The sequence below is a fragment of the Petaurus breviceps genome, unplaced genomic scaffold (genome assembly GCF_028583685.1).
Source record: "Petaurus breviceps papuanus isolate PSGF00001 unplaced genomic scaffold, PetGlider_PUasm1.0 90779, whole genome shotgun sequence".
NCBI classification, from domain to species: domain Eukaryota; kingdom Metazoa; phylum Chordata; class Mammalia; order Diprotodontia; family Petauridae; genus Petaurus; species Petaurus breviceps.
The window spans coordinates 4,082,883-4,096,555 of record NW_027187344.1 but is presented as its reverse complement, the minus strand read 5'-3'; the positions used below and the strand labels follow the sequence as shown (position 1 = coordinate 4,096,555).

The 13,673-nt window shown below is 43.5% G+C and overlaps 1 protein-coding gene across 1 annotated transcript in view; it reads right to left on the bottom strand.

Moving 5' to 3' along the window:
* Window positions 1-13,673, bottom strand: part of VAV2 (vav guanine nucleotide exchange factor 2) — a 469,223-nt gene that overhangs the window by 4,431 nt on the left and 451,119 nt on the right. Inside the window, exons 19-27 of the mRNA XM_069069239.1 lie at window positions 12,816-12,837; window positions 10,053-10,180; window positions 9,547-9,621; window positions 7,686-7,738; window positions 6,967-7,083; window positions 5,800-5,887; window positions 4,523-4,646; window positions 2,765-2,851; window positions 770-924 (exon numbers count right to left, since the gene is read on the bottom strand). Of these exons, the coding sequence (XP_068925340.1) occupies window positions 770-924; window positions 2,765-2,851; window positions 4,523-4,646; window positions 5,800-5,887; window positions 6,967-7,083; window positions 7,686-7,738; window positions 9,547-9,621; window positions 10,053-10,180; window positions 12,816-12,837 (849 nt within the window). The remainder of the gene's footprint in view (window positions 1-769; window positions 925-2,764; window positions 2,852-4,522; window positions 4,647-5,799; window positions 5,888-6,966; window positions 7,084-7,685; window positions 7,739-9,546; window positions 9,622-10,052; window positions 10,181-12,815; window positions 12,838-13,673) is intronic.

Sequence of the window (13,673 nt, the reverse complement as noted above, 5' to 3'; positions counted from 1 at the left end):
ATCAGCTAGTTTTTATATAGTACTTTAAGGAATTTTACAAAAATTATCTCATTTGACCTTCCTGCATTTTATAGAAGAGAAAATGGAGGCAAAGAGAGATTAAATGGCTTGCCCAGGATCCATTAGCTCATAAGTCTCTGAAGCAGGACTTGGACTCAGGTCTTCTTAACTCCAAGTCAATATTCTACCCACTACACTTCCCTCACTCATCCCTTTTCCACTGCTTTTCTACTCATACCCATATGGTACCTGATGGTAGGACATACTTTCAGGCCAGGTCAGTTTATGCAGTGAAGCCTATGGCCTTACTCCACACAAGGCCTCTTAAACACAGTCAGCACTTTGGAAAGGAAAGAAGTTGGGAAGAAGGAAGGATGGAAGGAGGGAAGGAGAGAGGGAGGAAGGAGGAAGGAATTAACGCAGGCAGGAAGAAAAGACTTATTATGAAGTACTTACTATGTGCAGGCACTGTGCTAAGCATTTTACAAATATTATCTCATTTGATCCTCATAACAACTCTGTGAGGTGGGTGCTATTATTTCCATTTTACAACTGAGGAAACTGAGGCAGATAAAAGTTAAGTGACCTGCCCAAAGTCATACAGGATACTAGGAAATATCTTAGGCCAGACTGAACTCAAGTTTTCCTCACTCCGGGCCCAGTGCTTTATTCTTGGCACTACCTAACTGCCTCTACGGACAGGACACTTGAATCAGCTCCTGAAATATACTTCCAAGCCCTGCCCAGTGAACCTGAAAGATGGCCTTACCCTTCCATTGGTCTCTCCCTTCCACCAGCCCTGGTCACCACCAATCCTGCTATAGATCTTCACCACGTCGCCCTCTCGAAGTGAGAGCTCCCGCATGTCCCTGGCTGCAAAGTTGTACCTGGCCACGGCCGTGCCGATGACACGGGGAGTGAACACTGGGCAGAGGAAAGATGGGAATGTTAAGCAATTAGCCAGTCTGAGGTCAGCCTCCACCCTAAGAGTGGTGGGATATCCAAGCTGAGCTCTCTCTCTCCCCTACCCCTACTCTAACGGGGACTGATGCCACGACCTGGGGCTACCAGCCCTTTGAAGTCGGCTTACTCTTCTGATGCCAAGTTCATCACCAAAATGGGTTATGGCAAGGGAAACCCACCTTCTACCAGCTCCTCCCTTATACCCGAGTGGCATGATGGGAAGCAGAATGGACTAATTCCATGTAGAAGCAATGGCAAGGATTTTGACAATGACAAGTGAGGGATATTATTTTAGGGGAAAAACAAACAGCTGCTGGTTATTTCACTTTGGTCTCAGATCAGGGGTGAGTGTCAAGGACAAAGTTTTGAGCTCCGGTAGCAGAGGCATCTCAGGAACAGCAAGGCTCCCAAAACCTTATCCTTGCTTGCTTGCTATGCTTTGTACTTTTCCTCCTTCAGCTATATTTAATGGGTCACTAGTATGGTGCTATAGAAAAAACCCAGGGCAAGGAATCAAGTCACCAGGGTTCTAGTTTCTACTCTGAAAATAAACCATCTATGGGCATATCCCTTATCCTCTGGGACTTCAGGTTCCCCTTCTGTCAAATGAAGGGTTTAGCCTTAGAATGCCTTTAAAGCTGTTTTTGTTTCTGCCTTTTTAAAGTGGTACAAGTCACACGATTCCTTTTCTTGCTTTCTATTCAGCCCCTTGGTTCTTTTCTCAGCTACTTGATTCAAAACTCACCAGGGAAGATGACTGTGTTATTGACACAGGGGAAAATGATCATCTAAGTGATGATGACAACAACAACATAGATGAGTGTGGAGTGAGGTGGGTGGTAATGGTAGCTGTGATTGGCTGGTCACAGGCCAAGCTTGAAACCCATCCTGAAATCTAATTCAACAATGGTCACATCTTTCTCCCCTCCCTCCCAAGAATGTGTTGCATTTTCATAGTCTCATTCCCTCTGATTGTCATAGGTTCCCAAAGTAGGTGATACTGCCCCCTGGGGGGTGCTGAAATGACGGGGGGGGAGGGGAGCAGTAGTAGCTTTGGGTGCAATTGGGGGGCACTGAATAAAAATAAGGGGGTGGTGGAAGCACAAGGAAAGAAGATAAGAAAATTTTTAAAACCATTCCTACATGTTTCATTTGTTGCATAACAGAATTAAAGTCATAGTGATTACATTACTTTCCAAATAAACACACAAAATGCAAGTTACAACCAATCAATGGTCAAGTCTGCTGACAAGTCTTAAGAAGCAAGTGTTGTCAGGAGAGCTTGTCAAGCATTGCCAGGAAGTCCAGCATGTATCAGCAGGAATATGTGCATGTAATGACGTGTTTATAATATGAACTATAGGGTTACATGATGTAATATTGCATCATCAAAATTTCAATTCAAGAAAAAGCCACAAATTTACAATTAATTATTAAATTTAAGATGCATCATTTAAAAAAATTATATTTTTTGAAATGATGCAAATTTTAAAAAATCATTAAAGGGTTAAAGAAAGTAGATATCCAGGGGAGGTGCTGAATAATTGTTTTGTTTTTTTTTTTTTGAAACGGGGGAGGTAGACCAAATAAGTTTGGGAACCTCTGGTCTAGATGCTAGAATGAGAAATAAGCATCTCCTGCCCTAGGCAAGGGAGGACACCTAGAGTGGTATCATTGGGGCTCTGCTGGCTTTCAAGCTCGGGCTGATGGCCTGATGACCCACTGGCAGGCTCTCTGCTGGCCAGCAGAGTCTAGTGGATGGAGGTGAAGCTTTTCTCCCACACACCCTAGGCAGCTATACCTGACCAGAAGGGTGTGGAGGAGCTCTGGGAGGCAAAGCCGAGGCCCTGAGGACTGAGAAAAGAAAAGTTGTAGGAAGCACAGGAAGCTGCAAAAAGTTTAAGAGAACATATATAAAGGGAGGAAGAAGGAGAATCAATACAAAAATATATAATTTTAAATTAAAGTCATCAAGGCAAAAGAAGTGATTCAAAGGTTTCCCTGGGATTCCCTGGAGCCACACTCCTGGGACGGTAAGTCTAAAAGTGTGGTAATTCTCTAAGGCGAGCTCTCTTGGCCCCTAACCCAAACTGTTGCAAGTATAGATGTTATTCCTGCTCTCTATGCCTGGCAAAAAGCTTTATACAATCTCAAAGCACTAGAGAAATGTAACTATTATTTTTATGACATTAGAGGTGGCATGATATAACAGAGAGAACTCCAGACTTCAAAATCAGGAGACCAGGATTTGAATCTCAGAACTGACACTTGGTAGTTGTGTGACTTTGGCTGGATCACTTAACTTCCCTCAGCCTCAGTTTTCTCAACCACAAAATGGGGATAGCAAAACTTGTGCAACCTACCTCACAGGAGTGTTACAAGGAAGTGTCTAAACCTTAAAGTGCTACAAATTATATTTGTAGTTTTTTGTTACCACTATTTTTTTTGTTACCACTATTATTTACAACATCCAGGCTCTAGACCTACAGTGGCCATGCATTCCAGACATAGGGGTGTCCCTCCTTTGAATTCTGCTTCTAAATTTTGGGGATTGGTAACCTTTCTGCTGCTTGATTTTGCTTATTCTTGGGCTTGGGTGTAGTAAGAATAGTGATCAGAGGATCATAGGCGTATAGATCCAGAACTGGAAGGGACCTTCAAGACCAGAGAGCCCAATCTGTTCATTTTACAAATGGATAAGTTGAAGCAAAGAAAAGTAATGCTCCTATCCCAGGGATGCAGCTAGTAAGTGTCTGGAGGCAGACTGAACCTGCCTCCTGCCTGCATGCTGCTGTGTGTCTCCCTAGTGAATCTCTCCAGATGCCACCTCCTTCTCTCTACCTGTCTCATCCCTTCCCTCCCCTCCCTTTCTAGACCCCCATGTGTGCCCTCTTCCTCCATTAGAATATAAGTTCCTTTAAGGTATGGAACTCTTTATTTTTCTTTAGTTTGAACTTGTCTTCTCAACACTTAACACTGTGCTTGGCAGAATAAGTGCTTAACAAATGCTTTATCCATCTGTCTTCCTCTCTGAAGCCGCATCTCATAATTCAGTTATTATGATCTCTGCATCTCCTCATGTCTACCCTCAGCCTAAGTTGGGGGCTCATCTCACTCACTATATATATGCTTACTGATCTCTCTAAAGGATGTATGTAGAAGAGTGAGCACCTGCACAGTACAACTCGAGCCAGCTATATCCAGGGGTTGTGACTACATCAAAAAGGGAGCCAGCACTGGGTACTAAGGCTTACATCTCTCAGGGAAAAGCCTAGCTCAGTCATAGTTAAACTCAAGCATATCTTTATGACCTTCCATTGCTCCACTGGAAATCTTCCTTTCTCCCTTTTCTTTCAAGGTCAATGCATCAGAAATACTAATTTTATGAGAGGCAATATATGTTCTGAAACTGAAAAGGGGGCCTCTTGCTCTGGGTCTTAAGGTAAACAGTTATTGGACCCAAGACATGGTTATCAGAGGATCGAGAACACTCAGAGGAGCAGAGGGGAATGCTTCTTAGCATGTTGTGGGGGAAGGGAGGTACTCAGCATACTCTTACCTGGTGACCGGGTGGAGGCTCTTGAGGCCGAGCGTTCTCGAGATTTGTAAGGGTATTTCAGGGTGGTGTCCAGTTGTTTAAAACTCTCCTTGAGTGAGTGGCATTGGTAGTATTCTACCAACTCCTGCCAAAGATAAACATAGTCACAGTGCTTATGTGCCCAACACCATAGACAAACTGGATCCTCTCTTCTGAGCATTTCCCAAGGCATGTTCTTCCAGGAAGCTCTCCCTGACTACTGCAGGCTGCACTGATTTCTCCTTTCTCTGAATTCTCTTGGCACATGGAGTCTGTACCACAGAGTAGGGCACACACTTGATAATCTGAGCACAACCAAAACACTGGTCTTTTTGCCCTAGTAGACTGTAAGCAAGGGAGAAATAGCTTCATATAATCCTTATGGCTCTCGTCTTGCCCTTCAACTTGACAGTGTCTAGCACAGGGCTGGGTTCATAGTTATGTGCTTAGTAGAAATCATTTCACTGAAGGGCCATGACGTTTTGGTAGTGCCTTTAAGGGCATTCTGGCCATGGGTCTTGTCCCTTGAGAAAACAACCTCCATGTTGGATTGGTGGCAGAGTCATATGCAGCTGGACTTCAGAAACATGCCACCCATCCTCCACTTCAGGAGCAAATCTAGGCAGACTTTTAAAGGAGGATCATCGCCAGAATTTTCTGATTTTCTAGGAAGGGTCCCAGGCCCTGCTTGGAGGTTTGTGACTCCTGAGTCTTAAGACACACTCTGAACATTGAGTATGGCATGGTAGAACCTTGTGAGGAGCTCCTGGGGATGGGGGAGAACATGCATATCAAGAACACTCAGTGAGAAAATCTCCTGTGTCTGTAGGACCATGAAATGATCTGTAGGATTTTCCAAGTAGAATTAGACTTTACTTCTCTCTCTTTCTTACACTACAGGGGAACTTCTCTAGAGAGAGGAGGAACATCATCATCAAGAAATAAATGCTTAGGGGCGGCCAGGTAGCACAGCAAGTAAGAGCACCGGCTCCAGTGTTGAAAAGACCTGGAGATCGAATCCCGGGCTCAGACACTTAGCACCCACCCAGAAACACCTGGCCGTGTAACCTTGAGCAAGTTACTTAACCCCGATTGCTTAAAAATAAATAAATTAAAAAAAAAAAAAAAGAAATCAATGCTTAACTGACCTTTGGCAAACATGCTACAAGAGGGGACAGAGAAAGCCATGCATCCCTGGCTTGCTTCCCCATCCCATGTAAATGGGCCCGGGCAGGGGAAGGTTACAGAGACTCACGTACCAACAGGCTTTCAAACTTCTTTGCTTCTGTGATATGAATCCAGTTGTCTTTCTCCACTACCTTAATGTGTTTCACTTCATCATTGAACCTGAAGAACAATGGCAAAATTAATATTCCCGTCAAAATAGGCCAAAGCTAAAAATTACTTCAGAATTGCTATGACTACTTTTGCATTGCACTGGTTGGCTGGGACCAGTTCCACGTGTCCTTTGACCTCTTGCCTTCCCTTTCTGTCTTCATCAGTAAATCAAGCATCAGCCTGTTCCCGTCACCTACTTGACTAGTAGGTAGCTGGAGTCAGCTTCTCCTCCTAGGCTCTCTGTATTGGTGGGTCTGTGCCTTATCTAAGACGAAGCATACGAATGCTTCCTGGTCACGGCACAGGACTGCTGCTCAAGTTGTCGAGGTCTCTCTTGCTGCCTGTGACTCACATCAGGTGGCCCACTTTATCCTGCCCTGTTGGGCTTCTTGGTCTGTGATGACTTGCCTGGACCTTGGACCTCCTACTTCGCATTGCTCTACAGAATTTGAGTCTTGCTTCCCATGATACTTCTCATCTCTTGCCTGCACTGGCTTCCAATATCCCCGAATGCCTCCAGTCTGGCTTGCTTGCCTAGTTTCTGAAGCACTGCTCTAATGTGCCCTTTCATCACTGAATGCCCTCTGAGTGCAGGCTGCTCTATTCTTTGGCACTGTCTGACCACAGGGGTCAAGGGACTTTCTTAACTCTGGTCCACTCCTGCACTTGGGCCCTGTCCTTTATTCCCAGCCTTGCTTTGAATATCCTGGTCCTGGCTTCACATCCTGTCTGTTCCCTTCTATCCCCTCATAGCTTTGATGCCCACACTGCTCTCATCTCAAGCCTCTGGACAACTATACGAAGTACAGAAAAAAGTGATACTGGACAAAAGGCCTGTTTTTCCTCATCTTTTTATTTTTGGGGCAAGGGGGAGTCAGGAAGGGGAGCAACTACTTTTGCTGTGTTAGTGAAGATTGTAGTTGTCAAATATGATGGCTTGCCATGGATATTGGCTTGCCATACATTTGGTAAGTTAAATGCTGCGAGTTTCATCAGCACATCATATAAATTGCTCGGGCTTTAATTTGGGGAGAGGTCTCATTGCTGCCAACAACTAGTCAATCAACTGGTTTTGGTCTAACACATACTTTATACTTATCGCAAATCGCTCTGCCTCCGCAGGTCTTTCTCGGATCAAATATGTCCCAGTTGCATGGGATTTCAACAAGTTGTCAGTCTGTTGTCGCTCCATATTGCCTGCAAACCTGAAGATGGACAGATTCCTTTAGGTAACGCTACATGAAAAGATTAATGTGCAGCAAAATCCTCCCAAGGGATGTGATATTTTTTGGGGAGGGGAGAGAAGTTTGGAATTTGTGATTTCACCTATGTAGGGAACCTCTAGCATGGGAACCCCCTCCACCTTTGCAGGGTAGCGACTTCTCTATAACTCTAATCTTAGATTGTTGCTTGGGGGCCCTGAGCTGTTAAATGAATTGCCCGTGGTCACACAGCTAGCATGTGTTAAAGGCAGGAATTAAACTCAGGTCAATATTCCTGACTCTAAGACCGGCTCTCCATCTATTATACCATCCTCCCTTTCTTAATGGATGTGATGGGGAGATAAAGGTGAGTAAATCATCAAATCAAAATGCCAGAGAGATCATTTACAGCAATCCCCTCATTTGACAGATGATGAAACAGAGGCCTAAAGAACAGAAGGGACAGGCTCAAGCTCACACAGTTAAGTGGGTGGCAAAATTAAGTTTAGACCCACGTATCCTCACATTTGTCACATTGCTGCCCTGCTCCAACAACCCAAGAATTATGATATCTAGTAAAAAAAAATTTCCCTCTATGGACTCACCAAGGGTATGTGGTATAATCTATTTCTCTGGATAGGGGCCTATTGCTTGGAGGCTGCAAAAAGAGGATATGAATAGTTATTATTATTACATTATTATTAATTAGTTTTAATTTTTTAATTAATTAATTTAATTTTAAAATTAATTGTTAATATTATATTATTAAGGCACAAAGAGTCTGGGATCACAGGGCTTAGAGCTGGTAGGGGCCTAGAAATCCATCTAAGTCACCCTGCCATTTTACAGTTGAAGCTACTGAGACCTGGAAAAGTGAAATTATATAAAACAACAGAGCTAGGATTGGACCCCAGGTCTTCAACTCCAGATTTCACGTGCCCATGATTCTACCATGCTGCTCGATGTGATAGACCTCCCCAATCTCTCAAAAGCCAGTTTTCTTTTCCAGCTCATTTGACAGATGAAGAAATTGAGGCAACCAGGGTTATGTGACTTGCCCAGGGTCACATAGTTAGCAAATGATCGAGGCCAGATTTGAACTCTGGAAAAAGAAATGTTCCTGGCTTCAGACTGGGCACTACCAACGTAGTAGGTAGTGTACCACGTAGGTAGGGCCCCAGGCTACATTTAGGTAATGACCACATGATATCCCCTTGCTCTCCAGTGTTCCAAACCACAGCCTGTTCCTTCCCCAGCACCAACATGGGCTATCTTCTGTGCTAGGTTATTAGCCAACTTGCTCTGTAGTGCCTTCAAACAGGGACCTGCAACCCATGTCTGAGAAAGAGCAACTTTTCATTTGCCTAGTGATCTCCACAGGTAAGAGATGACAAGGTCAGAGATGCGGAGTCGGAAGGGAATTCAGAGGGTGGTGAAATCAGATGCTCATGGTCACACAGGTCTTAATCACCAGAGGCAGGATCTGAACTCAGGTTGTTTCCATCCAGGGTTAGTACACTGGGCATTTGCTCACTCATTCAACAAAACTCAATCACACTAAGTACCAAATGTAGTATTCAACAATGGAGGCCAGTCAAAGATGCCCTCTTGGAGCTCACATTCTAGTAACGTGATAACAGAAAAACAACACAGCTAAATAAACAGCAAAAAAAATAAATAGCAATATCCCATATGAGGTGAATTAAAGAGGTATAAGACTTGAGAGGAATGTGAGGGCTAGGGGCAGGTGGCTGCCCACCAGGAGAAGCAGAGAATAGCTCAGGGATGAAGTGGTACTTTAGCTGAACTTCTGTTTTTTGGGGGGAGTGGGGTGGGGAGGCAATCAGGGTTAAGTGACTTGCCCAGGGACACACAGCTAGTAAGCATCTGAGGCTACATTTGAACTCAGTTCCTCCAGACTTCAGGGCCAGGGCGCTATCCACTGTACCATCTAGCTGCCCCTAGCTGAGCTTCTGAAAAGTTATATATGAATTCACTAGCTGAAGAGGGGAAGGTGGGCAGGAGAATAGTGTGAGCAAAGGTATCAAGGTGGGAGGGTGCTGTGAGTGCAGGGAGGTAGGCAAAGAGCTCTTCAGTTTGGCTGAAACATATGAGGGCAAGGAAGTGATATGAGATAAGGCTGAAAAGGTAGGTTGGCTGCAGACTTTGGGGGGTCTTGAATGCCTGGAAATGCAGTTTCAACTTTACCCATTAAACAGTAGGGAGCCTCATAGATTTTTGAGGAGACGAGTGTCACAATATATACAGAAGAAAGATTATTTTGGCTGTGGTATGCAGAACAGATGGGGGTGGGGTGTGTAAGTCAAGTCTCTTTATGGAGCCAGGAGTTCTACTCTGACACCCCTTTCTGCGATGCCATGGTGCTGCCAATGTGTTCCAAACCCCTTGCAACCAAGTGCTCCAGTCTACTGGACAGACAGTGTAGACATTTGGAAAAGTGCTTACCCGTCCATCCACAGGGCAGGGCTTCACAGATGAACTAGGAAAGTAACCCGACTTCTTGGTCTGCATTAACCTTCCCTGGAAAGAACAAGATTCATTTCAGTTTTCTGTCTAGGGATTTGCAAGTCTATGCAAAGTTCTTTTTGGGGAAGTTTCCACCCTGATCCTTAGCTCTCCCTACAACTGCAGGATTAAGTTACACAAGCCTGACAGATACACTTATATGTGAACCCATGAATTTTGTCCACGGGGTTTTCTTGGCAAAGATATAGTTTGCCATTTCCTTCTCCAGTGTGTTCCTGTTTTACAGATGAGCAAGTGAGGCAAATAGGGGTTAAGTCACAAGCTCACACAGCTAGTAAGTGTCTGAGGCTGGATTTGAACTCAGGAAGATGAGTCTTCCTGACTTTGGGCCCTGCATTCTATCCATTTCACCACCTAGTTGTCCTGATGGGGATATGGGTCAGTTAATTTGAAACATCTTCCAAGCTCCCCAAAACACCACTTACTTCCCACCACTGTGACTCAGGGTCACCTCTCAGCAGTTCGATCACATCGCCTGTTTGGAATGTCAAGACTGGCTTCCCAGGAGGAGCTGGAATACCATGGTAATTCTGTACCGCCACCATCTTAGGACCTGGGACAGAGAAAAAGGAAGGAGCTCATTCTGTGCAATTCAGTTCAACTCAGAATCATCCTATCCCCTATGCTCCAACTTGTTAAATATCTCCACAGAACCTATGGCTTTTAAAATGCCTTCATAGACTTCTTATATCTTCACTTTTTCGGCAGGGGGCAAGGGGGGGCGGGGAGAAGGCAAGGCAATTGGGGTTAAGTGACTTGCCCCAAGGTCACACAGCTAGTGAGTGTGTCAAGTGTCTGAGATCAGATTTGAACTCAGGTCCTCCTGATACCAGGGCTGGTGCTCTATTCACTGCATCACTTAGCTGCCCCTTATCTTTACATTTTTAAAATGCCTTCATTGACTTATTGTATCTGTTGTCCACTCTGGCTAAGCACCCTGAGCAACCACTATGCCCCAAGTAGGCTCCATTAAAAAACAAAACAAAACAAAACAAAAAACCAATCACTGCATTTAGTGGCGCCCTGCCCTATTGACTTCACATGTATCAGTTTTTCGATCTGCAAAATGGATATGAGAGTACCTGCTAACTGCCCCTCCTGACACACCACCCTGCACATACCCCTCCCCACCCTTGCCATCAATCAGATCAGTACTCCCATTCTGGAAAGTGGGTATTAATCAATGACCCTATGCCTCTACTCCCCATCCCTGTGACTTCCCAGACCAAAAGACCTTTCTCAGGGGTGATCTTCTATTAGAATGTAGGCTCCTTGAGGGCAGGGGCTGCCTCACTTTGGGCATTCATATTGCCAGCAGCTAGCACAGCATCTGGCACCTAAGTGCTTAATAAATGCTTTCTCATTCATTCACTCTTTGTTCATTCATTCCTTCATGAGAAGAAGGCTGGTTATCCTGATGAGACACTAATGCCTGTGGCTTTTTTTTTTTTTACTATCCTGTTTATTAACTATCCTAACTAAATTTGCTTAATTCAAGCCAAAAACTCAACTATGGTCACAGGTACATCAACAACAACAACTTCCTTCTGTTGGGCATCTTATGCTTTTCAGGTTATTGCACAGAGATCAGCCTAAAAGAGCTTTGAAGCAGTCTTACATTTTACAGATTGGAAAACTGAGGTATCCAAAAAGAAGAAGTAACTTGCCCAAGCGCACACAGAAAGTCTGTTATCTCTATCCATAGTCCTACAGGGTAAGCTCTGTGAAGGCAAGGACCTTACCACAGTTAAATCTGCATCTCTCCCAGTGTGAGAACATGATGCTCAGAACACTGAAGAAATTTGTTTTATTTGTGTGTGTGTGTATACATATATACTCAGTATTTATAGATCTATATTTTTTTTAGAAAATGGATACATGTTTTTATGTACATTTCTTATATATGTGTATTTTAAAAATACTTAAATTTTTTTCAATTGCATGTAAAAACAATTTTTAACCTTCATTTTTTGAAATTTTGAGTTCTAAATTTTCTCTCTTCCTCCCTTCCTCCCTCCCTGAGACAGTAAGCAATTTGATATAGGTTATAAATGTGCAATCATGCAAAACATATTTCCATATTGATCTACATTTATAAATAGAACATTTCTAAAAATGTGTGTATATTATTTATAATATATATATACAATAGCATTTATATAGAACTCATTATATGCCAGGCATTGTGCTAAATGCTTTACGATTATTAACTCATTTGATTCTCACAACACCACCCTGGAGGTAGGTACTATTATTATCTTTTAACAGATAAGGAAACTGAGGTAAACAGGGTTAAGTGACTTGCCCAGGGACACACAGCTAGTAAGTGTCTGAGGCTAGATTTGAACTCAGGTCTTCCTGACTTCAGGCCCAACACTCTATCCACTATGCCACTGAGCTGTCATTATATACATTATTCCCCTTCATTCACTCCACAGTCCAATAAGACTTATCTTGAAGTTTCTCACAATGGCACTCTATCTCCTTTGTCCATGCCTTTGTCCAGGCTGTGTGGCCCATGCCTAGAATGTTCTCCCTCCTCCCTGCCTCTCATACTCCTTTATTTCCTTCAAAACTATGCTTAGGTGCCACCTTCTACATGAAGTCTTTCCTGATCTTCTTAGTTTCTTTCTAGTAACCCCCAATAGCTTCTATTTTGTAGGCATATATGTGTACACACACGTGTGCATTTATGTATACATGTATTCATATATGTACTCACACATACATATCTAATAGACATGCACTGTATAATAGGCACATACATATATGTTCTCTCAACCAATAGAATATAAGCTTCTTGAAAGGTGGGACTGCTTCTACTTTTGTAGAAACCTACATACACCTAGCATAGTAGGCCCTTTATGATTGCTTATTCATTGATTGATTGATTCAGTACCCCTGGGTGACAAAGACCAGGAAAGAACATGACCACAAAGGAGGAAAAAGAAGAAAAACTGGAATCATCCCCTTTCCCCCAGTGACAGAATTTCAACCAAGCCTTTGTCTTTATACCCCACCCCTCTCCTGGGGGAGTTACTCTGGCATTCCAAGAGAAGGTCTAAGCAGGACGGATTTGGGGTTCTTGCCAATGTCAATGTCTCTTTCCCACATGACACAGCTATTCATTAACCCTCCCAAATGGAACCTTAAATAATGAGTGTTTTGTATATACCAGACATACTTACCAGCTCCTGTACTTAGTGCGTCCTACAAAGGAAAGAAAAAACAACAGACTGCAATTAGAGAAGGCACTTTTCATTGACTCTGGCTTAAAATATCAGATTTATTTTTCTTAAATCACCCTTCATTGCTGTGGATGACAAGCTCCCCACCCTAGAAGTCAAAGCAAAGGACAGAGAGGGGGTACTGCAGATGGGGTTTTAAAGCCTCTCATGCCAAGAGCCTTTCATTGGAGGAATTCACTTTCTATTACCCTCTCTGCGTTCCTCCCACGTCCTAGCTTCTCTACAAAGCCCAGTGGTTACTACAATGCACTCTGATGGCAGTAAGTGCCTGTCTTGTCTCTTCAGCATAGTGATGATCTATTGAGGGCCGAAGCCTGAGTTCCAGACTAGTGCCCTGAATACAGAAGGCACTGGATAAAAGCTCACTCAACTGATTTTTATTTTATTGATCTCCTGCACCAGCCACAGCACACAGCACATTGCTGGACACATAGTAAATCATAGGATCATAGATTTAGAGCTGGGGCAGCCAGGTGGCACAGTAGATAGAGTGCTAGGCCTGGAGTCAAGAAAAGACCCTTACTAGTTGTGTGACTATGGGCAAGTCTTTTAACTCAGTTTGCCTTAGTTTCCTCATCTGTAAAATGAACTGGAGAAGGAAATGGCAAATCGCTCCAGTATCTTTGCCAAGTAAACCCCCAAAAGAGAGTCAGACATGACTGAAATGATTGAATGAAGAACCAGATTTACAGCTGGAAGGGATTTCAGAGGTTATTATGTTCACTCCTTCACTTTACAGATAAGAAAACAGGTACAGAGAAGTGAGTTGCCCAAGGTCACACAGCTAATACATGTATG